Genomic DNA, 27,111 nt, shown 5'->3' with positions numbered 1-27,111 from the left:
AGACTGAGCCGGTCCCAGAGCCTCTCACAGCCCTGAACGCTCACGACTCTAACATAACAGGTGTGTGAGGTCAACATTACTCCAGAGAACAGGAGGGGGCTTTGTATAGACCCCTGGGGTACTCCCGTCAACTAAGCATATAGGTTTTAAGTGGTTATTAAATGACTATCTGTCATCAGACATAATGAGGATGTTAATACAGGTAGTTAGAATAAAAATGTTGTAAGAAATGTAAGCATTACATGTAGAATCAAACGCTGAAGTATCAAACACATTTCAAATCAACGGAAAAGCCTTTTTAAGAAGTTAAAAGAAGAGAGTAAAAGTCCGGTATTCAAAATTTATATAGTATTAGCATCAAAATGTACTAAAGTACCAAAAGTTAAAGTACTCCTTACGCAGAATGTCCCATTTCACAAGTTTGTAATTGTATAAAATGTATACAAATCTGAAAATAGCAGATCTACAAACGTACAATGTGTCGCATCGCGACGCATTGTGAGCTTGTAGATCTGCTATTTTCAAATGGCCGGAATGTATATAGGGCTGAAGTGGTTAAAGGAGACTCTTTGTGTCTCCTACCGGGACCTGCTGCTCGTCATCAAATTATTGGCTTAGGAATGCGACAAAAACAAAACAATATCCATGAATTCTAGTCTCCATGCCATGGGGTGAGTAATTGATAGATATAAAAGTCATTTTGGGGGTGAACTATCCCTTTAAAACATCTTGCTGTTTGTCCATTTAAGAGGTTTAAAATATATATTTTGACAACAAGGAGACCACGCAGGCTTTGGGATAGACAAGCCAATGCTGCCCTCTAGTGGACACTGAGCACTGTGACGTCTATTCGTTTGGCAAACAACACAATGCTAAATAATTGGGAAATAGAAACGTAAAGTCTGTGCCTTTGAGTGTATGTGTTGTTGTTGTAGTACAACTTACCCTTTTGCTTTTCACGTACGGCCCTGTAGCTTTTTAATGGCTCTACCACTTTGGCTTCAAGCCTCATCCCCATCCGGGAAAATGGATTCAATTTAGGCTTGAATATTCACTTGTAAATCACCATTTATTATTGCTGAACTATTATCGCTGGAATTGTCTTAAACTAACACAGTGGTTTTCAACCTTTTTCATGCCAAGGACCCCTAAATTGATATACATTTGGCCGCGGACCCCCATCTGAAAATGTTGTGTCAGGGACCCCCAGAAGCAAATATTTGAGTTAAAAATGTTTGCTTTAAAAATATATATATATTCAAAGATTTGCACACATTTTCAAGATTTTTCAAAAATAGCAGATCTACAAGCTCATAGCACGGCACTCGGTGCCGCGCTATGAGCATATCTGCTATTTTTTAATAGCCAAAGCTATTGGTTAAAATTATTGTGATGCTATGTTAACTAGTTTTGCTGGGGACCCCCTGGTATCCCCCCCAAGGACCACTGGTGGTCCCCGGACCACTGGTTGACAACCACTGTCTTAACACATAGAATGTTGAATATAAAACCACGTCTCTTCTTCTTCGTCTCTCTGCTGTTTCCAGTCACCATTAAACAGGAGGTGAAACAGGAAGAACACGCCCACAGCTGTTTCCCTGGACATACTGGTAAATACTGACGCTTACTGGAGGAACACAACTTGTTTTGTTTTCCTGAAAACGCTGCTGTTTTTGACCAACTTTACTATTATAGTGATTTCCCAAGGTGGCAAAAGACTTGCAGTTAAAATCTCTACAGAAACAGGTCCTGCTTTTCCTTTACCAGCTGAAAAACTGTTATTCAATATGTCTGTGTTTGACTATGGTGATGTGCTGTACATGCATGCTTCAATCTCCACACTTAAGCCTCTCGATGCAGTCTACCACAGTGCCCTACGTTTTATCACTGGTGATGATTATCTCACCCATCACTGTATTTTATATGATAACGTGGGTTGGCCTTCTCTCGCAGTACGTAGAGAGCAGCAGTGTATGTTATTTATTTATAAGGCCTTGAGTGGTAAGCTTCCTCTGTACCTACTGTATCTTCGCTTTTAGAGCCAAAGGTTACTGGACATGCAACACGTTCACAATCACACATAGATATACCAGTCCACGGAAGAGCAGTGAACAAGGAAAGACTGCTTTCATGTATTATGCTCCACACAAATGGAACAAACTTCAGGACTCTCTGAAACTGGAGCGATTGGTCTCAATAGAAACATTTGGGGTACTTCTTGAGGACACAGTGCATAGTAACTGCACCTGTTTCATGTAACACTATATCTATTTGTTATCTGTGATGATCGTAATTTGATTCAAATGTTTGTTATGGTTTTTCATTATGTATGCATTTCATTTGTTTTAGATGCTGTTATCAGGGCGTCCTTGAAAAAGAGAGCTTTGCTCTCAATGGGTTCCCCTGAATAAATAAAGGAAAGAGAAAGAAAGAAAGAAAGAATAGTTCTGGCACTTTTTTGTTAACTTGGATATACAGTACACAGTAACACATTCACAGTGTTAATTTAACTCTGCGAGTACAAATGTTACCAAATGGACCCGTGCAGGTGTGTGCATGTGTCACGTGCACACGCGGGAGAGAGGGAATGAGAGGGGATGGCGAAGAGGGTGGGTAGAGTCTTTGTAAACCTGAATTGCCCTTTTGGTTAATATAGCGGTTGTATACGGTCCTGAAGTTGCAGTTGTTTGTCTCCAATGATCTTACTAGCCTGGTTGACTTTGTTTCTTTCTTTCTTTCTTTTTCCTTTATTTATTCAGGGAACCCCATTGAGAGCAAGCTCTCTTTTTCAAGGACGCCCTGATAACAAACATTTGAATCACATAACAATGTCACAACTAATTGAAGGCGTAGCAAAAAAGAAAAGCAGAAGCATAAAACAACGATAAAATAATCGCAAAGGCGGTGAATCAGACAGTGAGTGAATACAGTGAGGACATGGATAACAACACAGAGATTTAAAAATCAGATGCACATAAACAGTGTTACATGAAACAGGTACAGTCACTATGTAGTGTGTCCTCAAGAAGCACCCTGAATGTCTCTATTGAGTCAGTTTCAGAGAGTCCTGAAGTTTGTTCCATTTGTGTGGAGCATAATACATGAATGCAGTTTTTCCTTGTTCACTGCTCTTACGTGGACTGGTATATCTAATGTGTGTTTGTGAACGTGTTGAGTGACCAGTAACCTTTGGTTCCAAAAGTGAGGATAGATATAAAGGAAGTTTACCACACAAGGCCTCATAAATAAATAAAATACAATGTTGCTCTCTACGAACTGCGAGAGATGGCCAACCCACTTTATCATATAAAATACAGTGATGGGTGAGATAATCATCGCCAGTAATAAAACGCAAAGCACTGTGGTAGACTGCATCCAGAGGCTTCAGTGTGGAGAGTTTAACAGGCTTGTGTAATGAATATGTCTCTGGGTGTGTGTGACAGTCTGGTATGTAGCCTAACATGACACAAAGTCCAAGAAGTGCTGCTTTGTTTCCCATGCAGTGGTACAGACTGCAGACTAAAAGGAAATCCTAGGCACTCCGTCTTCAATAAAAATAGTATTCTCTTATTTACAGACAATCAGATTGACCAGCGCTCGTCGACCTCTCAGGTGTTCATCAAGCAGCTGCTTCCTCCTTTCATTTTTAAAATGTATCCTAACATACAGTATTTGTCTTTTCTTATTTGTTTTTTCAGAAATGAGAAAACCGTTGAAACATGGTGTGGATTGCGTGTCATCGATTGGAGATGCAGGGACGGTCAAACGGAGAAGATTTTCAAAGTCTCCCACGCGTGACGGCCCTTCAAGTCTGTGTTCAAAAGAATGCCAGTGCCAGTGCCCCTCTCCCCGAAACCAAGAGGCCAGAGTGAAAGTAGAAACCACATCGGTCCCTACAGCTGTGGTTTCTCAGTTAGTGCAGCACTGTGAGGCTTTACAAATGCAGGCTGAGCGAAAATTAGAGCTGGTCTTGAACTCACTTAAAACCTTAGCGTCCTCTAACTTCAACCTTGAATGCCGTCCAACAAAACCAGCCTCAGCTGCATCTACTCACCCGTCAACCACTCCTTGGTTCATAGATTCTTCACTGGCTAAACGTGAGTCACAGCCCGACCTTCAGTCCCCCCCGTCCACCCCGTCCGATGCTAAACCAGCCTCGCCACCGCTGATGTTGACCTCTGTGACCGCTGTGCCCCTGTCCCCTCCAGCCAACAAAGACCTGCCCTCTCGTGAACCCATAACATCCATCGTTGACATGAACAAAGCATCTTTGGTGCGAGCCAAGCAATCAGGGAAGGATGTCTCGCCCAGTCGAGAAAGCCCCGAAAATGCCATTGAGATTGTGACCATGCGGTCAACATCCGGCCAAATCTCTGTAGGTCGCGTGAAGCCCGGGATGCGATGGGAGGGCATCGGGATACGATGGACGAGATGGGACTCGTGCAAACGGGCAGCCCCGAAGCCTGCGGACGATGACGTCTGGAACTACGAGAACCGGCAGTTCACGCCAGGATCTCCAGAGCAGCACCCTGTGTTCTCACAGAATGAAAACTACACTGATGGTTCAACTGGAGGATTATACCCAGTCCAGACTCCCCCTCAGCAAGGGACAGGACAGGATGTGATGTTTGGAGGCCCCTATACCACCTATACCACCAATCCACCTGCAGAAGCCTGGCTTAACGTGCAAAGTCAACAGCAGCCGCAATAATGTTCTGGGAAACAGTGTCTCTTTTAACACCCGCTGGTGCTTTATAATAATATCTTGAATTTATATAGCACTTCATGAGAAAACATCAAATAAAAACAACATTATTAGGGGGGGGGGAAACACTAGCAAATGCTAAGCACTAAGGAATAAAATCAATAAAAACAGTGGAATGAAGAAGGGGGGGGTTAGCTGGGCTAAAACGATATCGAAGGTTTTTTTTCTTCTTTTTTTTCTCAAAATTTTTATCCCACGATTTTGTAACCCATTTTTTCACCCAGTGCCAATGCCTAAACTGTAATCCCAGGGAACACGGGGAGAACATGCAACGTGGATTTTGAAGGTTTGGAGGGTGGGGGCATCTCTGAGAGTTTTGGGGAGTGCATTCCCAGGTACTTTGGCATTTACTGTTCACCAGCCATCGTATGCTCTACTGTAGATACTTTTTTGTTGTTTGATTAACCCATTAAGACCGGGAACGCATCTGTGTCATTTTAAAGATTTCTTTGGCTATTCAAAAATAGCAGATCTACAAGCTCATAGCGTGGCACCGAGTGCCGCGCTACGAGCTTGTAGATCTGTAGATTTTTAAAGCAAACATTTGTAACGCAAATCTTTGCTTCTGGGGGATTCTACAAATGTCTAAATCCAGTTTTCTGAAAAACGTATGTTGCTATAAAGAATACATCACATGGATGCACCTGGGATGTATCATCAGTGTTGTAGCCTGGGGTCATAGGGTGTTTCGGGTCTCGCAACATACACCCTCGCCCAGGTGACCCAGCCGGGGTTGATCAAGCCCCAATTTACATCCCAGGTACCCACGGTCAGTCCTATAGGGAAAGACAGGGCCACTCAGTCCGCTTCTCCGGAAGTACTCTGCCTGAACACGGGGAGGCTCTGGCACGTGGAGGGACTAGGCTCTGTGGGTTGTCTCCTGGCCGGGCTCCTCCTTCGTCTCACCAGGTCCAGGACCTGAGCGCTGCGCCAGATCCGGTGCACCGCCCCGATCCAAACATTTCCTTCTGGCGTGATGGTTCCTTGGGTCGATACCACTAGATTGGGCCGTCTAATGGTATTAGCTCCACTTGCGGTTTGCTGGAATGGCCCTCCTAAAGGCCTCACCGTGGGTTTGTTGGGCTTCTTCCTCACGGAAGACACAGCCTGGGGCGCTAACCCATACTGCTCCCGGTATGCCGTCTACATTCCGGCTGTCACCCGTCTCTCCGGTGGTCACCAAACTATTCCTGGTTGTCACGTAGTCTAATTCCTATGAGCCACTATAAATAGAGTCACTAACTATAAAGAATACATCGGATGCACCTGGGACGTATCATCAGTGTTGTAGCCTGGGGGTCATAGGGTGTTTCGGGTCTCGCAACATACACCCTTGCCCAGGTGACCCAGCCGGGGTTGATAATAATATCAGTGGTTCTCAAACTTTTTCATGTCAAGAACCAGACAAAATGATATGTATTTGGCCGCCGACACCCGTCTCAAAATATTTTGTTCCAGGGTTACAAATGTTCCCTTTAAAAAGATATATATATTCAGTTATTTCCACAAATGGTCAAGATCTTTCAAAAATAGCAGATATACAAGCTCGTAGATCTGCTATTTTTGAATAGCCAAAGTATTAAATGTGGATAAAGTGGTTACACAGATGCCTTCCAGGTTTGAATGGGTTAATTCTCCTCTTGTCTCACACTGGTACAATACTCCTTTTTTGTATTAAAATATATTTTTTTATATAGAGTCGGTGCCTCTCTCTTCAGGTTCATCGCCTTCTTTTCTAAATAAAATAAAAATCTTAAACGATGTATGGTTTGAAGGCGTGGTCTGTGCTAGTGAATGAAGGCGTGGCCTGTGCTAGTGAATGAAGGCGTGGCCTGTGCTAGTGAATGAAGGCGTGGTCTGTGCTAGTGAATGAGTGAATAAGTACATAAGGTACAACATGCTTCTTGACACTTGACAAGACCATAGGCATAGTCATCATACAAAAACCAAGGAGGGACAAGGGTTTTGTTTCTCAGTGCATTAACTTATAGTGGTGACACATTTACAATGTACAAAGTAAATAATCTCCCAATATTCTCCCAAGTCTTTCTAAGTTTCTCACAATACCAGAAGGCATTGATGAGGGAGTCCCTGTGTGTGTAGCTCTGCTACTTCTCATTGTGGAGCCTTGCATTCTGTCAGCCTCACGATGACATTGTGTTTGTTTCTTTACCCATTTTAAATGTGTAGTTTTTCTGAGTAAAATGCAGTTGTTTAGTTGTTAGAGTTTAGTTTAATCCCTTCTGCTTTGCAAGCGAAATGTTGAGCTCCGTATTTAACCCCTTAAAGCCTCTAGTCTTAGTGGAACTGACCTTTTTGATTGATTTAATACGTTATCAGTCAGAAATGTAAAACAGCACGTGGTGCAGTCAGACAGTAAGGCTACTGGAGGATAACACAAACACATCCTGAGGACTTGAGTTACAACTGTACTATAGGCCTACTGCTTTTTTCTTTTGTCTAAACAGGAGGGGGGGGGTGATAAAAAGATGATACCGTAAAAGAAAAACATGTCAAGGAGACATCTACTACACATGGTGGCATAGACCAGCAGGTACAGTATGATGACAGCACGACACGTTGTCAGCTTGTAGATCTGCTATTTTTTTGGCAAAGAGGTTTGGTGTAGAGAGACGTCTTCATATTATACTGTTTAGACTGAGGAAAGGTTCTTGGTTTACCTATGATACTAGATTACTATTTCTATGCATTTTGATGTATCACCTCGTGTTTACCTTGCTTACTGTGAGTCGCTCTGGATTAAGAGCGTCTGCTAAATGCCTAAACTGTAGAGAAATAGGAGCAGAATCATGTACAGAGCCAAAGGTCAAGTTTTCCTTAAAGTATTTGATGAAACACAAAGGAGACTCTTTGTGTCTCCTACCGAAACCGCTGCCGGTCATCAAATTATTGGCATAGGAATGCGACAAAAACAAAAAACATATCCATGAATTCAAGTCTCCATGAAAAAGGCCTTTTTATTTGGGTGAACTATCCCTTTAACATGAATCCAACATATTGATAGAAAACACGATACTGTCATACTGACTCAAGGGAGGCAAACAGACTCTCAAAGCTCCTGCACTGTGCATTTAGGGGGAATAAAATGGACCGTTGCAACGTCACACCCCCACCCTTCTCATATCAATTCAAATTGATCCCACGGGGCAAATTCGGTTTTACCCAGCTGATTGCTACCCACAGAGGAGCAGCTAGGAGCTCAGTGTCTTTCTCACGGACACATTCACATTGCCAGGCCCAGGATTTGAACCCAGGGCTTTCTGTTTACAAGGCAGGCTCTCTACCCATTCAACTATGGCCACTCCTTTGAACAACACAGTGGTTTTCAAATTCTTCATATCAAGGACCCCCAAATTGATATGTATTTTGCTGCGGACCCTCATCTGAACAGATTTTATGCCAGGGGGCCCCAAAAGAAAGTACTTTCAAAAGTATTAAAACTTTGTCACAATTATTTCAAGATTGTTTTGATTGATTGAATACTTTATTAACAGTTTGCAAAAAGCACAGAGGTACAGCTATACAATGAATTAAACATGTATATCTGCTATTTGTAGGATTTGAACCCAGGCCAGAGGCTTGTTTCCATTGTGCTCCATTAACATTCAAACATCTAAAGATTCTAGACAAGGCTGACAAGCAACAGCACAATATACCAAAACAAAAATCTGCAGTTTGTTTGTATCGTTGTTGTCACTTAAAGCAGAACACAAACTGGACTGGAGCTGGCAGCATGGTATCTCAGCTCACTGTGTTGAACATTGTCTACATGATCCAAAAGTCGTGGGTTCAAATCTTCCTGCTCCTTTACTCTGAAGCATGTTTTGAAGACTTAACATCCAGGAACTACACTTGAAAGCACTAAAAGAAACACATGTGTAAATGTGTGGAGGTGCTGTAGGCAGGCGGATGGTTCGTGGACACCTCTGTGGTCTCTGCAAACAGGGCCACAGGTTCAAGTCCAGCCTAGGCACTGAAGCCAACACTCATCGATGTACTGTTGTGTGTGTATGTGTGTCCGTGTCCCACTCTCTAACTAAGCTTGTTTCTTCACACATTTATTGAATATTGCTAGCCACGGTTAAATATTGGAAATGCAGCCAGCCCAGTAGGTAGCACTCACTAACACAGGGGTCGTTGTGGCTTGAAAAACGTGTGTTGAAGACCCCAGTTACCTTCCACTATTTACATGAAGAACGCACGCACGAACGCACGCACGCACGCACGCACGCATACACACACACATACACACACACACGCACACACGCACACTAGTGTCATTATCATTAGTGTTGATTGAGAGCAAACTGGGATCCATTCCCTCCAGACTGGATGTGAGCAGTGCTTATTAGATATAAATAGAAGGCAGGTGAGAGATGCCAGGGTGGATCACTTCAGAATGGAACCTGTCCCCTCTGCTGCAGGTAAATACAAACTGTTAGAATGATATGAACATTACATCTTTTTAGCCTGAATATTTAACATTATTGTTTAAGAATTGGGTTTGTAGCCTAAACTATAGTCTACACCTAAACTACAACTACTAAAACCAACTCAATCAGTCGTTTTCAAAAGCACATCCCTTCTGACTGGGACCCCATAAGGCTACAAGATTTGTGTTGTATTCCAAACAATTCCAGAAGTCTGTGCTTTCATGTAGATTTGCTATTAAAAAAAACAATTCAACTCCTGTATGTGGGTCCCTGGCACATGTTTTCAGATGGGGTCTGTGGCCAAATATAAATACATTTGTGGGTCCTTGACATGTAAATGTTTGAGAACCGTTAGCGGTCTTAGTTGATGTGTATTTCTGATACTGTATGAAAGGTGTGCAGTGAAGATGGCAGAAAGGTAGGAACTATGATGCTGTTGCTGCAGCGTGTGCAGTGAAGATGGCAGGAAGGTAGGAACCATTTTGCCTGTTGTGCGCTGTCTTTACTGATATGTCATTCATGCTTTTGTCGATTTTCGCGTCATTTACGTTCCGTCATCTGAAAAATTTTCTGCGCCACTCATCATTTACAGAAGAATATGAAGAGAAGACTGCTCAAGGTAAGAACTGTATCTTTTGTATTCTTTGCGGCTGATGGTTAGGGTTAGGGAGGTCACTTGCGTTACACCATTCGCGTCATAAAAAAAAAAACTAACGCAACAAACCAAAAATAAGGCACTTGTCTGGTTCTCCTGGTTTTACTAGGACAGGGTTCAAATCCCTGTGGTGCCCTGCTCATGGTTTGCGTTGCATTTACATTTCCCTGGTTTATTGGCACTCGAGTTGATTGGTTACAATGTTATGGGGGGGTACAGTGTTAAAATGTCTCATAGGAGGGGGGAGGTACAGGTTAAAATGTATATGCATTACTGCATGCATTTTATTTTTTTCTAATCTTCAGTCCACCAAACCTCTCCCATCACCTGCAAGAAATGCACTGCACCTTCCATCACCATGTCCTGAGACACTTGTTCAGACCTACAGTCTATTCTGTGTTCATTTTTTTTTTTTTAAACCTGGAATGATGGGGTCATTTCCACATGCAGCAATTTTATGTTAAGCACACTAGGTTAGAGGGGAGTGCCACTCCCTGTACTTTTGTCCCTGTTGGCTTTTGTGACTCGGACGCATTCATGTTCTAAATTAAACCCTGAATTCACTTTATTTAAATGGATTTATGCCTGATTCAAGCTTACTTTAAACATAGTAACTAAGTCAACGCAGGCTACTAGGTGTAATGGAGTTAACATATCATTTCTACAACCTCAATATGCTTATGTTTTAATGTACTGTATAGTTCAAAGCCAGCTGCAACTAAAGTCCCTTTCCCCACACTTTCTCAGAAGAAGTGACAGCCAGACATGATGTTGGGGTGTGACTTGAACCTGTGACCATCCACTTACCAGGCAGCCTCTCTACCCATTCAGCTATGGCTAGTCACAGTAGTTCTCAAACAAGTTCAACACAAGGACCCCCAATGTATATGGCCGTGGACGCCCATGTGAAAAGATGTAGTGCCAGGACCCCCCCATAAGAAAGATTTGTATTCAAACCTTTAAAAAAAAAAGTGTTCCAAATTTGGCAAGATGTTGGGGACACCTTGACCGAACCGGGATTCAAACTTGCAACCTCTCGGTACACAGGCAGGCGCCATTACTCAGTGAACCACTGAGCTTTTCAGTTTAAATCCATTTCACTGTATACCATGTTATTGTCTCTTACACCAGTATGGATACTATACTAGTCCTGTGTAGTGGAAGAAATCTGGCATTAAAAGTGAAAACTATTACTAAAATTGATACGTATTGGCCGCAGACCTCCACCTGAAAAGATTGTGCTGGGGTGGCCATAATAAGGATTTGTTTAAAACGTCAAGAGTCTTCAAAATGTTGAACAGTTATTAATGGGACTTGAACTCAGGACCTTGGCTTTTGGACATGTAGAGAGCATCTTTTCACAGTGAGCTATTGTGGTGACTGCTAGAACAGCCAAATAGATGTAATAGATTCATCACAAAAAAGACTTAATTGCATATTTTGATATGTATTTTGTAGCAGTAATTAAGGAAGTGAAGGGACAGTGGGAGTTACAGTGGTTCTTCTTCTTTAATCTGAAGCATGTTTTCAACACCACACTTAAAACCACGAAAGAAACATGTGGAAATGTGTAGAGGTGCCATAGGCAAGCGAGTTCTGACGTGGATACCTAGGCGACCTTGTAAACAAGGCCAAAGCAGGTTCAAGTCCCGCCTAGGCACTGAAGCACATACTCATCGATGTACTCTGTTACCCCTGGTGTACGGGGATGCAGTACAGTGGGGCCGGGGAGCGGTTTAGCTCCCCGGTGTTTCCACACGGTAAAACATGGTGGTTATGGCAAAAGAAATTACACCTATCTGAACTTTTATGTAATCACAATTAGGTGAGGTCACTTCCTGAACTGCACTCCTGCATGGGTAACCAGATTGTATAGGGACACACATGGGGGTGTAACGTGTTGTCATGATTCTAGGAGGTAATAAAAGCAACTGTTAGGGTTAAATAAGTACCCTATAAATAGGGCTGAGCCCAAGAAAGCGAAGAGATGGTTTTAATTCTAAGACCCCGAGATTTGACCAGTCGACATAAAGAAATGAGAGTCAGACAAAGGCGAATGAAAGTCCAAGGATGAAACAGTTCTGTATTGCCTGAGCGTGCTCACTAGGACAGTACAAGTTACAGACGTTAATAATAATCACACACTAACGTTACAAATACAGGCAATAGTATTTATACACAAGTTGGAGTCCGGACATCAGATATGAGGTGGATCCTAACGATTGGTTAAGACCCTCAGACGTCAGATCATATCTGATGAGCTGTCAGGCATCAGGGTGTCATCATAATAAGTTGTTGTTCATCTTATAGTATCCTTGTGTACAACTTATGGTTCCATAAACAAGTTGACAGGGTGACAGCTGACAGAGTAAATTAGTGACGATGTCAGGTCATACAGAGATATAGGTCATCGTACAGAGATACAGGTCATTAGGACATTAAATCACAAAGCGTTGACCAAGACATGTTTTTACTGATTGAAAACATATGGAGCCGGCACCAGATAGCAACTATGGAGCCGGCACCAGATAGCAACTATGGAGCCAGCTACATGACCTTGGTAGGGAAAGTATAGTGGAGTTACAGAAAGCATGTTTAAAAGACTGAAGTACAGGCCCAAAAAGACATCACTATATTAATTTGACTGGTTAGATTGATATTTCTAGATCATATCAATCTGGTCCACAAAACATATCCATCAGCAACTAAAATACTTGCTTTGTGTCTTGGTTTAATTCAGGTTGTTGCACACTAAATATTTAAGTAACACGTTGACACACAACAGTTGTTACAACATGTGTGGAGATAGTGGTAGGAACCTATGTGCGTGTCTGTTTGTGTGGGCCGGGGGGAACAGTTTAGGTGACGGACCATTCATTCATCACCAACATCTGAAGCTACTGGAAGGATTCTGGTCTGTTAACTAAACACATTCATAGAGTTATTAAACACCTTCATAGAGTTATTAAACACATTCATAGAGTTATTAAACACATTAGTAATGAATAGAGCCTGTTACACGGAGGCCTTGAAGAAGGACGGTTTGTTGAAAACTAAAACGGACGGTTATCTGCTCTAGCTAGCATCGTTAGCATCACAACGCTAACTTTAACGTTTGATGACATTAAGACCTGGATTTTTATCTGTCTCACTGACTGTGACAGCATAGACCTGTCTCACTGACTGTGACAGCATAGACCTGTCTCACTGACTGTGACAGCATAGATCTGTCTCACTGACTGTGACAGCATAGATCTGTCTCACTGACTGTGACAGCATAGATCTGTCTCACTGACTGTGACAGCATACACCTGTCTCACTGACTGTGACAGCATACACCTGTCTCACTGACTGTGACAGCATAGACCTGTCTCACTGACTGTGACAGCATAGACCTGTCTCACTGACTGTGACAGCATACACCTGTCTCACTGACTGTGACAGCATAGACCTGTCTCACTGACTGTGACAGCATAGACCTGTCTCACTGACTGTGACAGCATACACCTGTCTCACTGACTGTGACAGCATAGACCTGTCTCACTGACTGTGAGAGCAGGCAGTGAGACAGTTTATAACATAGTAAAGCAAACGATTTAATGCTCAAATAACCTGGTGAGTTGGTGAATACAGTGGATTAGTTTTTAGATCGACCTGGGATTGTATAATTGTGTACTGGGCTGTGTGTAACCTGCAGCTTATTGGGCTTAAAGCTAACAACAGTCCATGTTAGACAAATGTATATGATTCATAAACATACTCACTGATCACTATCATGCTCCTTAGAATGTTTAGCTTAGTTTAAGGGTCTGATTTGTTGAAAATAGCTGATCAACAAGCTTGTAGATCAGCTATTTTCAAATAGCTGATGTGGTTTATAGTGGCTATAGCTGATGTTGATGCTACATCAAAAATACAAAATAAAAGTCTGGGGACCCCAGTCTGAGAATCACAGTGCTATTGTATAGTGTGATTACAGGTCAAATCACTAAACACTGAAGGAGAGCTGTGTTGGTAAAGCCAGGTTATTCATATCTTTTCATACATTTTCTTGCAAGTTTGGACATACGGTGTCAACATGGCAAAAAGCGCTGGTCGTCGGTACACCTGGTTTCTGCTGGGAACAGGGTTCGATTCCCTGCAGCGCTGTGCTTACTGACTCACCTTTGTCCTGTTGTGTATGTTTACATTAAATGTTAGCACTCAATTCATTGATTCATAATACCTGAATGCACTTTTTATTATAATATATCAAGCAGATAGCCCTGTGATTACCTGTGATTACATCTTTAGCACATACTCCTATGTCATGGTGTATTAGTCGGCACAGTGGATTAATATCTAGATGGATCTGGGATGTTAAAAACTGTGGTCAAGTCAAACATACTGACCAACACAGAATATTCACCACATGCTGACTGCATGTTTTAATTTCATTGTGGTTCAAGCATAGGCATAGGATGTTGCTGTGCATTTGATCACTTGGATCTGGGTGTGCATGCTTTCTTTATTATATATTTGTATTTATTGATGGAATAATAACCTCCTATCCGTGGCAGCAGACCCAAATGATGGCGATTTATAAAATACCTTGAATTAGATATGTACATTGCACTGTAAATTATGTCCCACAGAAAGTCATGCACTTTGATGTCATTATTGAATACACGTCATCCTGGCTTGAAACCTCGAAATGTAGAAACATTATTTTGTTTTTATTTATCATGTACAATTATTTCATTCATTTAGACCTATTTGCGTTTGCTATTAGCCTACAGCCTATATCATGTGTGCAGTGTGCTTGAGAGATACATAGGGTGTATATTTTGTAATGACCTAATAGCACAATATTTCTACAGCTGTAGCCTATTGACTTGTTCCTACTAAAACGATCTGTAAGAATAATGGAGTCAAGCAAAGTTGAGCTTTTTGCAAACTGAAAAATGAAATGATGAGAAATGTGTATCAACAGAAGTAGCTATTGCATGCAAGCAATCAAACTCATCTGTGTCATATATACTCCCCCTTCTTAGAAACGCTAGTTTTAACATTTCAGTGCTTTTTGAAAATATTCGGATACATAATTGCTTGCAGCAGGATTTTACATGAAGCTGGGTTAGAATTGCATCCATTCCCTTCCTTTTTCTCAAAATGTCTCCACTTTTCCCTTCTTACAGTCCAATGTTCCACAGCTTTAGCTCACAGAGGAGCAGTTATGGCTAGTTTAGAGACAACCAGACACACTGCAGTAGTCGGTCTTGAACCTGTGACCTTCTGCTCACCAGACAGTCACTCTGCCCATTCACCTATGGCTGTCTCTTTGATCACAGTGGTTCTCAAACATTTTCATGTGAAGGACCCCCAAAGTGATATGTATTTGGCCACGGACCCCCATATGAATAGATGTAGTGCCAGACAGATTTATATAAGATTTATATTTAAAACCTTTTAGAAAAAATGTCAAGGAACCTTCTTTTTTGTTGTTAATCAAAGCAGAATGAAGACTGTACGAAGACCGAAGTGCAGAGAGACAGCAACTAGCTCAGCCTGTTAAGAGGCTGTCTACATGAACCAGAGGACGTGGGTTCAAACCCCGCTCTACTCTTTAACCTGAGGCTTTCCTTTGCAGGCTGACTTCCAGGAGAACAAGTTCAAAGAAGCACAGAAAGCAGTGTGAAGTGCGCTGGACCAGTGGTGCAGCGGACTAGTCCGCAGGATACCTTGCCGGTGGCTTCTCCACCGCTCGGTTCAAATCCCGTGTCGGGTCCTGAAAAATAACCCATCGATGCGTAAGCAGTGGGGGCGAGGGGGGCCGTGTCCTCCTCGTTGTTTCCAGATAATAAAGTGGTGGGGTTATAGCGAAAGAATACACAGCAAGCTGAAATATTATAGTAGGATTAGAGAGAGGAATGGGTGGGGTTAGATAAAGGAAAGGGTGGGGTTATATAAAGGAAGGGGCGGGGTTAGATAGAGGAAGGGGTGGGCTGAGGAACCCTTAGAGAAGGGATTAGATAAAGGAAGACAGAGAGGAAAGGATGGGAGAAACAAATTATAATAGATGAAATATAGATGATATGACAACTATATCATCTATTATAATATTATAATAGATGATAATCTATTACTATGATAGATGATATATATTACTCGATAACTACATGACATTATAGCCATGTCATCTATATTACAGTAATAGATATCATCTATATCATAGAGGAGTTATAGTTAGATATAATTTATCATCTATTATAATAGTTGTTATATCATCTATTATAATTTGTCTCTCTCGACCCTTTCCTCTCTGTCTTCCTTCATCTAACCCCTTCCTCTCCCCTTCCCCTCTCTAACTCACCCCTTCCTCTCTCTAACCCCACCCCTTCCTTTATTTTAACGGTTAACCCCACCCCTTGATTCATAATACCTGAATGCACTTTTTATTATAATATATAGAAATAATACTCTTCCCCTTCCTCTCTCTAAGCCCCACCTCTTCCTTTATCTAACCCCACCCATTCCTCTCTCTAATCCTACTATAATATTTCAGCTGCTGTGTATTCTTTCGCTATAACCCCACCACTTTATTATCTGGAAACAACGAGGAGGACACGGCCCCCCTCGCCCCCACTGCTTACGCATCGATGGGTTATTTTTCAGGACCCCACACGGGATTTGAACCGAGCGGTGGAGAAGCCACCGGCAAGGTATCCTGCGGACTAGTCCGCTGCGCCACTGGTCCAGCGCACTTCACACTGCTTTCTGTGCTGCTTTGAACTTGTTCTCCTGGAAGTCAGCCTGCAAAGGAAAGCCTCAGGTTAAAGAGTAGAGTGGGGTTTGAACCCACGTCCTCTGGTTCATGTAGACAGCCTCTTAACAGGCTGAGCTATTCGCTGCCTCTCAGCACTTCAGTCTTCATTCTGCTTTGATTAAAGGGATACTTCACTTTCGGCGGGGGGAAACATTTAAAAAATATATTAAAAATAAATGAAAAAAGTAATGGAAAATTCATGGCCCCCTCACGCATTAGAGTGTCCTACTAATGTGGGAGGGGGCCTTTATTTTGCCATAACTTCTTTCATTTTTTTAAAATATTTTTTTTTAATGTTTATTTTATGTGAAAGTGAAATATCCCTTTAACAACAAAAAAAGAAGGTTCCTTGACAATTTTTCTAAAAAGTTTTAAATATAAATCTGTCTGTCACTACATCTTTTCATATGGGGGTCCGCGGTCAAATACATATCACTTTGGGGGTCCTTCACATGAAAATGTTTGAGAAGCACTGTGATCAAAGAGACAGCCATAGGTGAATGGGCAGAGTGACTGTCTGGTGAGCAGAAGGTCACAGGTTCAAGACCCGAGTGCGTCTGGGTGTCTCTAAACTAGACACAACTGCTCCTCTGTGAGCTAAAGTTGGGGAACATTGGACTGAAAGTAGAGAAATTGAGAGAAGGGAATGGATGCAATTCTAACTCATGTAAAATCCTGCTGCAAGCAATTATGTATCAGAATATTTTCAAAAAGCATTGAAATGTTAAAACGAGCGTTTCTAAGAAGGGGGAGTATGGATCCCAAATATGTGACACAGATGAGTTTGATTGCTTGCATGCAATAGCTACTTCTGTTGAATTCTCATCATTTCATCTTTCAGTTTGCAAAAAGCTCAACTTTGCTTGACTCCATAATATGACAAGTCAATAGGCTACAGCTGTAGAAATATTGTGCTATTAGGTTATTACAAAATATACACCCTATGTATCTCTCAAGCACACTGCACACATAATATAGGCTGTAGGCTAATAGCAAACACAAATGGGTCTAAATGAATGAAATAATTGTACATGATAAATAAAAAATGAATTAATGTTCCTAAATTTCGAGGTTTCAAGCCAGGATGACGTGCATTCAATAATGACATCAAAGTGCATGAGTGAGCATTACTTTCTGACTGTGGGACATCATTTACAGTGCAATGTACACAATGAAATCAATGAATTGAGTGCTAACATTTAATGTAAACATACACAACAGGACAAAGGTGAAACAGTAAGCACAGCACTGCAGGGAATCGAACCCTGTTCCCAGCAGAAACCAGGTGTACCGACTACCAGCGCTTTTTTGCCATGTTGACACCATTATGTCCATACTTGCATGAAAATGAATGAAAAGATATGAATAACCTGGCTTTACCAACACAGCTCTCCTTCTGTGTTTAGTGATTGACCTGTAATCACACAATACACAATTTTTATATAGCATCAACATCAGCTATAGCCACTATAAACCCTATACATCAGCTATTTGAAAATAGCTTATCTACAAGCTTGTTGATCAGCTATTTTCAACAAATCAGACCCTTAAACTAAACTAAACATTCTAAGGAGCATGATAGTGATCAGTGAGTATGTTTATGAATCATATACATTTGTCTAACATGGACTGTTGTTAGCTTTAAGCCCAAGCTGCAAGTTACAGACAGCCCAGTACACAATTATACAATCCCAGGTCGATCTAAAAACGTATTCCACTGTATTCACTTTTACCTGTATGATGCTGCTGCTGCTGCTGCTCCAGACTAGAGTAGACATTCTTTCAGTAGCTTCAGATGCTGTGAATGAATGGTCCGTCACCTAAACTGTTCCCCCCCGGCCCACATACACACACACACACACAGGTTCCTATCACACAACACACAACATCACTGAGCTGAATGTAACCCTAGTGCGTGAGTGCCATCTACTGGACTGGCTGCATTCCAATATTTAACAGTGGGTAGCAATATTCAATAAATCACAATGTGAATAAACAAGCTTAGAAAAGCTCAGCTGTCAGCAGACAGGGCGGCAGCAGCACAGACATCAAACAGTGAGGTGGAAGGAGTGCAGTTCAGGAAGTGACCTCACCTAATTGTCATTGTTACATAAAAGTTCAGATAGGCGTGATTTCTTTTTCCATAACCACCTAGTTTTACTGTGTGGAAACACCGGGGAGCTAAACCGCTCCCCGGCCCCACTGTACTGCATCCCTGTACACCAGGGGTAACAGAGTACATCGATGAGTATGTGCTTTAGTGCCTAGGCGGGACTTGAACCTGCTTTGGCCTTGTTTACAAGGTCGCCTAGGTATCCACGCCAGAACTCGCTTGCCTATGGCACCTCCACACATTTCCACATGTTTCTTTAGTGCTTTTAAGTGTGGTGTTTAAAACATGCTTCAGATTAAAGAAGAACCACTGTAACTTCCACTGTCCCTTCACTTCCTTAATTACTGCAACAAAATACATATCAAAATATGCAGTTAAAATGATTTAGTTTAGCTTAGATGTTTCAATGTTTATGGAAAAAATCCTCTGCCTTTTTTGTGATTAATCTATTCTATTTGGCTATTCTAGCAGTCACCACAATACCTCACTGTGAAAAGACTCTTTCTGCATGTCCAAAAAGGTCCTGGGTTCAAGTCCTACAAATAACAGTTCAACATTTTGAAGAATCTTGACGTTTTAAACAAATCCTTATTATGGCATTATTTTGATGCCAGCTTTCTTCCACTACACAGGACTAGTATTATAGTATCCCTACTGGTGTAAGGGACAATATACAAATGGTATACAGTGAAATGGATTTAAAGTTAGGGTTTTTCATAAGCATTAAACAAAAGCTCAGTGGCTCACTGAGTAATGGCGCCTGCCTATGATATGGAAGGTTGCAAGTTCAAGTCCAGGTTCTGAAAATGTATCAAGGTGTACCCAAAATCTTGCCAAATTTGGAACACTCTTTTTTCCCCTCCAAGTTATAAATATAAATCTTTCTTATGGGGGGTCCTGGCACTACATCTTTTGACATGGGCGTCCACGGCCATATACATATCAATTTGGGGGTCCTTGTGATGATAGCAGATCTACAAGCTCACAACGCGTTGCGCTGTTAGCGTGTCTAGGTATAAAATAGGGCTAAAGTGGTTAATTTATGTTTTATAAAGTAATAAATACTATATATAATAATATATATATATATATATATATATAATATTCTTCTTAATAATAAACAAAATGTGTAAAGTGATATACGGTAGTTATAGCAGTGACTGAGACAACGGGCTAAAAAACAAAGCTAAGTGACAGCTGTGTAAGTGAACGCACACATGCGCGCCCATGCGGAACCAGACGGACAAGGATTACCTGCCAAGGTTTGGCAGAGGTAGTCAAAAATAAAGAGTTTGAATGTGTTTTTATTTTTTTTATTGATGATGAAAAGAAGTTTATTGAATGACTTGTAGATTTTAATTAAACACAGAAGAGAGAAACATTCCCTACCCCTCCCAAAAAGTCACATCCCTAATGACAGAGTGTGATGATCTAATTTTTTTTGATTTTCAATAAGTATTTGATGGGCAGTAGAAGAGAACTGGAGGTCTGCTGCACAGCTGACACCTCATGCAGTGCACTTCATGACGACTCCACCTTGGGACACACCATAAATAGTACCAAGATCATATGAGACTTGTCTCATGGTCAAGCACATGGGAATCTGCTGCCAACCGCTCCCATCCGGAAGTGCATCGGTAATGCCAACTCTGTTAGGACACAATATTGATGTATAAATGTTAGTCACATACCATGGTATTGGGTACATGGAGGTAACACTTCCTATGAAGCCAATGTCTATACCAATACCAATGTATTATAAGGGGCCGTGTCCACAGAAAGCATTTGGCTTATATTGATGCCCGTAATGTTCAAACCTATCTACTAGGATTCAGTGGTGTAAAGTAGCTAAGTATATTTACTCAAGTACTGTAATTAAGTACAGAGGTATTTTTTTTACTTAACAAGAGTATTTCCAATTTTCAGTTCTTTTACTTCTACTCCACTACATCTCAGAGGCAAATATTGTACTTTTACTCCGCTACAATTATTTGAAAACTTTAGTTTGTAACTTTGTAGATTTAGATTATTATCACGTTTCGGCCATTTGAAAATAGCCGATCTACACAGCTCGCAACGCATTGTGAGCTTGTAGATCTGCTATTTTCAAAATATTGCCAATACTTTTACTCAAGTAAATGTTTAATTCCGGACTTTTACTTGTAACGGAGTGCTTCTACATTGCAGTAAGTTGTATTTATAAACTACTATTCCAAAGGTTAGTGCAGTTCAAAGGGGTTTACAATACAAAATTAACAGACAAAAAAGAAAAATGCAATATAAAACAAATTATGAAAAATAAAAACGGTAAAACAATGGAGGCTTAAAGACATTAAGATTTCAGTGTTCACACACAAACAAGAAAAGACGCTAAAAGTGTAAATTTTGCTCTGGCTCACCTTTCATAAACGTGACCGTTCCCGTTTACCCCAAAGGCCTTGCCGTCACTCCCCACCTCAATCATTGCGAGTGATCCTTCAATGTGCTTCCAGTGAGCGAATGAGCAGGTGGCTGCAGATGTGAGCTACATATTAAAAAAGAAAAACACAAAGCAATACGTTGATGACTGACCCTAACAATGAGCAGTTTGGTACCTTGCATGGTTGCTTCCACCGTTGGTGTAATAATGGGTGAATGTAATGCTCATTGTGAAGTGCTTTGGATAATGAAGCTATGTTTATATAGTATTTACTCTTATAAGCCTGTGTACTGAGCCTGCTGACTGTTGAAGACAAAGGTTGATCGTACCTTTCTTTCTTCTTTTAAATTACTTTTTAAAACTTCCTTTTACCGGAAGAAATCGTTATTTAACTATTTATCTATTTATCTAATAATCGATTTTTCAATGTATCTATTTAGTTAGTTAGTTAGTATCTATAAAGAAAACATCACATGGATGCGCCTGGGACGTATCATCAGTGTTGTAGCCTGGGGTCATCGGGTGTTTCGGGTCTCGCAACAACATACACCCTCGCCCAGGTGACCCAGCCGGGGTTGATCAAGCCCCGACTTACGTCCCAATTGCTACCCACGGTCAGTCCTCTTAGGGAAAGACAGGGCCACTCAGTCCGCTTCTCCGGAACTACTCTAACTAGTTAGTTAGTTAGTTAGTTATTTGTAACCTGACAATCTTACCGCGTTGAAGTAGATTTGGTCTGCACTGTTGACTCCCCAGCATCCATATGGGCCACAGCTGAAGTACTTCAACTTTCCTACTAGACCAGTCCATGATGCAGTGCCACCATTGAAAGTGTCAGCACCCCTAAGACAATAGGGATCGTTGCCTCTGTTAACTCCCATAGCATAACCATCGCCTCCAGCATCCACCTGTATCAAGAGTCCTAAAGGCAACAATAAAAAAAATATGAAGATATTAAGTATGGTGCAATGGTGTCAATAAACAGTCCAAATACCACATCATATCTCCCATAATTTATTGCATGACGTTTGATGTACAAATTAAGAAGCTGAAGCTGAAAATGTTTTGGTTACCTGAAACTTGTGCCCAGCTGCCACCCACATATTTGTAGATGTTGTCTGAAACATGAATTCCCCATGGCCCTGCTGCTCCCACTGAGATATGCGTCAGGTTGGCATTTGGCAGTCTGATCCAGGATGAGAAAAATAACAAATAGGCTTGATGGTCTTTGTCTACAGCAACCACTTGTCCCAGGCCAGCATCAACCTGGAATGCCCCGAACAGCTGTGGGCCCTCGGCGCATTTCCAACCTGGGAGGAGTACAACATCATGATAATTATCCTTTATAACGTATTCAAAAATCAAAGATTGAAAATGCATGTTGACAGGAGATAAAAAGTGGACTGAAGGTCAGTGACTTACCCTGACAGAGAGCCAGGTGACCCAGCACCAACAAGAAGACTGCAATAGCTCTCATGATGTCTCAGTTGCTCTGCCTTTCTGCCTCTCTTCTCTGGAACTGCTGTCCCTCCAGATTGATGTGTCATATTTATCATGGTCTTGAACCACGTGTCTAGTGAAAAAAAACAGTATCCAGACAGTGTTACAAGGATGTCAGATTAGTCAGACAGAAATATGAGTGGTTACACCCATTTTAACAGCTTCAGAGGGGAGGTTTATTTATTTTTTCTGATGTTTTTTTCCACAAGTTGAGAAACTATATGAGAAACTAGTGGCCGTAGTATATGAACAGACTTTGTCCAAGCCCCATCTCTGAAGAGCAAAGATAAGCCAAATACAAACTCATTGAAATGACAGTTGCTGTACTGGAGGAGGAATATACGTGATGTGAACAACAACAGCAACTCTCAGTAACACCACAGAGTTGGTCAGACAAAGCAGAGCTTAGGCCTCTTCAAGCTCAACGAGCACACCATCACAGTCTTTTGGGTGGAGAAACATGACTGGTGTGACCTATGATGACACGTCAATGTAGTGATTTACTGGGAAGTTGGAGGTCAAGGTCATGCCAGTATCAGGTCAGTATCATGGTTAGTCATGGTCAGTATCATATCAATATCATGGTCAGTATCATGGTGACCATGACACTGGCATGATACCGACCATGATACTGATATGATACTGACCATGATACTGACCATGATACTGATACTGACCATGATACTGACCATGATACTGATATGATACTGACCATGATACTGATATGATACTGACCATGATACTAACCATGATACTGACCATGATACTGACTATGATACTGACCATGACACTGACATTATACTGACCATGATACTGACATAATAATAATAATATCTCACATTTATATAGCACTTTTCTGTACCCAAAAACGCTTTACATGCTTAAACAACAAATAAAAACAACTTGGGGGGGACTATAGATATAATGTGTACCGATTTGTGTGATGTTTGGACAAAATTTGTAGGAGTAATATCAAAAGATTTGCTTCACAAAAAATGTCCTCCTGGTGGCGCTATAACAGGACAATGTGAAAAGAGTTGCATTTTTTCCTCGGTCTAGTGGGAATGTGCGTGCAAAGTTTCACGGCAATCGGACGCTGTGTTTATGATTTGAGGATTTTTTTTCAAAACGAGCCACTCCTGCAAACTTTAGATGCCAATCTTAGCCAATCAGGATGGACAATCGGACAGATTCGCGTTGATCACATGACTATAGAGATAATGTGTACCGATTTATGTGATGTTTGGAAAACATTTGCAAAAACAACAACAACAACAAAAATGGCAGAAAAACGCAAATCGGCCTGTTATAGCGCCACCATGAGGCTGATTTGATTTTTTTTAGGTGTCATTTCTTGCAAAAGTTTAAGGAAATTGCACGCTCGGTTCATGATTTGAGGCATGTTTCTTCAAAACTGACCAATCCTGCAAACTTTGGAAGGTAATTAGAGGTAATGTATTTCTATCAATTAAAGGGTAAGAGCAATGACAGGAGGATCTGGTGATGTGTAACTGTATACTGTAGTTTGGTAGGCTATTAGATGTATGATACCCAACAACATTGAACCCTTGAGCAGAGCACTAAAACCACCACCATTACAAGGATTCCCACTCTAAGGCAGGGCTTCTCAAAGTGGGTGCCGCCACGTGTGTGGGTGGACGTCGTCCACCCACACGTCCCACACGGTGCTGCAGAATACTTTGAAATTCATCAATATCTCTTCAGTTTAACCGTAGGTTGTAAAATAGACCTGCAGTTGCACTGTACTTGGTGCTTTCTTTTTCTATCTACATAAAATCTGTTTACCAAAAATAGCAGATCTACAAGCTCACAACGCATCGAGTTGGGATGTGTTGTGAGCTTGTAGATCTGCTATTTTTGGCAAACGTTCCACCCAGAATAGGGATGTATAAAGTTATTTGCAACCTGTCCTATAATGGAAACAGATTTTCTCTCAAGTTTTCCTCATGACATCCTGTATCTCAGGGGGAAAGATTTACATATTTCTGTACCGTAGTTGTTGTAAATCTTTTCATGAGAGGTCCTGTAACACCTTACTGTAAGTCCCCCTCGGGATGAATAAAGTACCTACCTACCTAAAGTTACCTTATAACCTTGCAATGATGTTGGATTGGAACTTTGGACCCCCATCATCTGAATTTGACAAATACAGGCTTTTATTTTAATGCCCCAATGTCTTGGAAAGATCTTCACAAGCAGAATCAAAAGCACACTTGGTCAGACATAAGCTACTTGAATAAATGCTGCATGTTGTTTTGAGTCATTTTGTTCTCAGGTTTATTACTGCTGATAACTATGTGTATTGTATGATGAGGTGGCAGTTTATTACATAATATACTTTGGTATCTTGTTGTTAATCTTTTCATGAGAGCTCCTGTAACACCTAAATTGCTGCATGTTGTTTTGAATAATTTTTGTTCTCAGGTTTATTACTGCTGATAGCTATGTGTATTGTATGATGAGGTGGGTTATTGCTCTCTGGCAAAGAGACATAATAAACTTTGGTATCTTGTTGTCAGAGATGGGAAGTAACGGAGTACAAGTACTTCGTTACTGTAACGAAGTACTTTTTTCAAGTATCTGTACTTTACTGAGTACTTATTTCTCTGACTTTACTTTGAAGTAGGCTTGTCACTTGCTGTGTTTGAATGAAGTACAGTACAGTTAATGTCATCTCTGTGTCTGTCTGTCTGTCTGTCTGTATTATGGTAACAGGACATCTGGGCACCTCGATGTAACATTTTTTGTTGAAACTGTTAAAAAAAAAAAAAAAATGGGGGAAATGGTCTAAAGCAGGGGTCTTCAACGTTTTTCAGGCCAAGGACCCCTTAGCTGAGAGAGAGATGAAGCAGGGACCCCTTAGCTGAGAGAGAGATGAAGCAGGGAGCCCGGCCCTTAACTGAGAGAGAGATGAAGCAGGGACCCCTTAACTGAGAGAAAGATGAAGCAGGGAACCCTTAGCTGAGAGAGAGAGATGAAGCAGGGACCCCTTAGCTGAGAGAGAGATGAAGCAGAGACCCCCTTAGCTGAGAGAGAGATGAAGCAGGGACCCCTTAGCTGAGAGAAAGATGAAGCAGGGACCCCCACTACATATTGTATAAAATTGTGCTGCAGATTAAACATTTTCATAGATTTCATAGATAGCTTCATAGACTGTCATCAGTGTTGTGTAAATGATTTTGTTTTGTTAATTTCAGACATTTAACCACTTAAACCTCCAATATGCTACTTAGTACTTGATTTGCTCCTTTCCCCCCTACACCAAACCTCTTTGCCGAAAATAGCCGATCTACAAGCTCACAACGCCTTGCAGCGCGAGGCGTTGTGAGCTTGTAGATCGGCTATTTTCGGCTAATGTTCCCCTGAGAATAGGGATGCTATAGGGTTCAAGTGGTTAACATAAAAAAAACATCCTATCAGACAAAGATTTGGCGGACCCCCTATAGTAGCTCTGAGGATCCCCTAGGGGTCCCGGACCCCCTGTTGAAGACCCCCTCTAATATTTCTACAAATGATACAAATTGCTACAAACCTGTATATCCAGTCATTTTGGGGCATAAACTAGAAGTTGAAGGATAAATTCAGTCTGATAATGATGTACCGCACATGTTCACATCATGTATAGGCCTACTTGAGTAAAAGTGCAAAAGTATTGGAAACTCCAAATACATATTGAGTTGAGGAATAAAATTCAGATAAAATAGTTTTTTTTAAATCATCTTACCCATTTCTGAACCAATATAACAGAAGTACAGGCTGTATGGCAATTTATGCCTTTTTGACTATAATTGGTGGACGTCTTGGATTGATGCCAATTAAACATTTCACAACTAGGATTTCTTAGGACTTTTAGTAAGGCGTTTTGGACACATCATAGAAATAATGTATGGTGAAAAAAATCTGTTACAATTACTTTGATGTGAAACTGTAGTTTGCCTTGGACTAAAGCATGGCAAGTGTGGGGGCAAACACAAGCACAGTTGCCCGGGCCTTATAGAAGGTAAAGGAAGAAATGGAAGGTACTGGAAGAATTGAAGAAATGGAGAGATGGGGACATTAAGTTTGGAACACCAAATTGTATTAATTAAGAAGAGATGGTTTAGGGTGTAAAACAGCAAAACATTCCTAATGATAGCGTATGCCCAGAGTTAGAGACACTGGGGAAACATAATTGTGGTAACTGTGGTAACATAAAGAGCCAAGGCCGTTAGGAGCAGCCAGCGAGCACCCTGCCCTACTAACCCCCTGCCATAGGAAGAGTGAGGAGAAAGCACATGGGAGGGGGCACAGAAATAAGAGTATTGATTTAACAATTAGGAGAAGTTAGGGTGACCTCGGCAACAGTACGGGAAAGAGCCTGGCAATAACATGTTGTGTTC

At 41.3% G+C, this 27,111-nt stretch overlaps 2 protein-coding genes across 2 annotated transcripts in view; one reads left to right on the top strand and one right to left on the bottom strand.

Annotated features, from left to right (window-relative positions):
* LOC308094700 (uncharacterized protein) overlaps positions 1–27,111 on the top strand; it is a 353,814-nt gene that overhangs the window by 133,244 nt on the left and 193,459 nt on the right. The window lies entirely within an intron of this gene.
* On the bottom strand, positions 20,194–22,724 carry LOC308095807 (fish-egg lectin-like). Its single transcript, XM_080442884.1, has 5 exons — positions 22,634–22,724; positions 22,285–22,521; positions 21,928–22,133; positions 21,192–21,316; positions 20,194–20,441 (listed from the first exon to the last, which is right to left on the bottom strand). The coding sequence occupies exons 1-5, from the start codon at positions 22,686–22,688 to the stop codon at positions 20,300–20,302; spliced, it is 765 nt and encodes a 254-aa protein (XP_080299010.1). The 5' UTR covers positions 22,689–22,724; the 3' UTR covers positions 20,194–20,299.

Source organism: Gymnoscopelus braueri (assembly GCF_963280865.1).
Source record: "Gymnoscopelus braueri genome assembly, chromosome: 11".
In the NCBI taxonomy this organism is placed as follows: Eukaryota; Metazoa; Chordata; class Actinopteri; order Myctophiformes; family Myctophidae; genus Gymnoscopelus; species Gymnoscopelus braueri.
This window is presented reverse-complemented; position numbering and strand designations above follow the sequence as displayed.

What these genes read in the sequence shown, in the direction of transcription:
- LOC308095807 (XM_080442884.1), bottom strand. Translation starts at nt 22,688, where the DNA reads ATGAGAGCTATTGCAGTCTTCTTGTTGGTGCTGGGTCACCTGGCTCTC. An exon ending in TCACCTGGCTCTCTGTCAGG is followed by an intron (nt 22,522 to 22,633) that starts GTAAGTCACTGA and finishes TACTCCTCCCAG; the next exon opens with GTTGGAAATGCGCCGAGGGC. An exon ending in CAGCTGGGCACAAGTTTCAG is followed by an intron (nt 22,134 to 22,284) that starts GTAACCAAAACA and finishes TGTTGCCTTTAG; the next exon opens with GACTCTTGATACAGGTGGAT.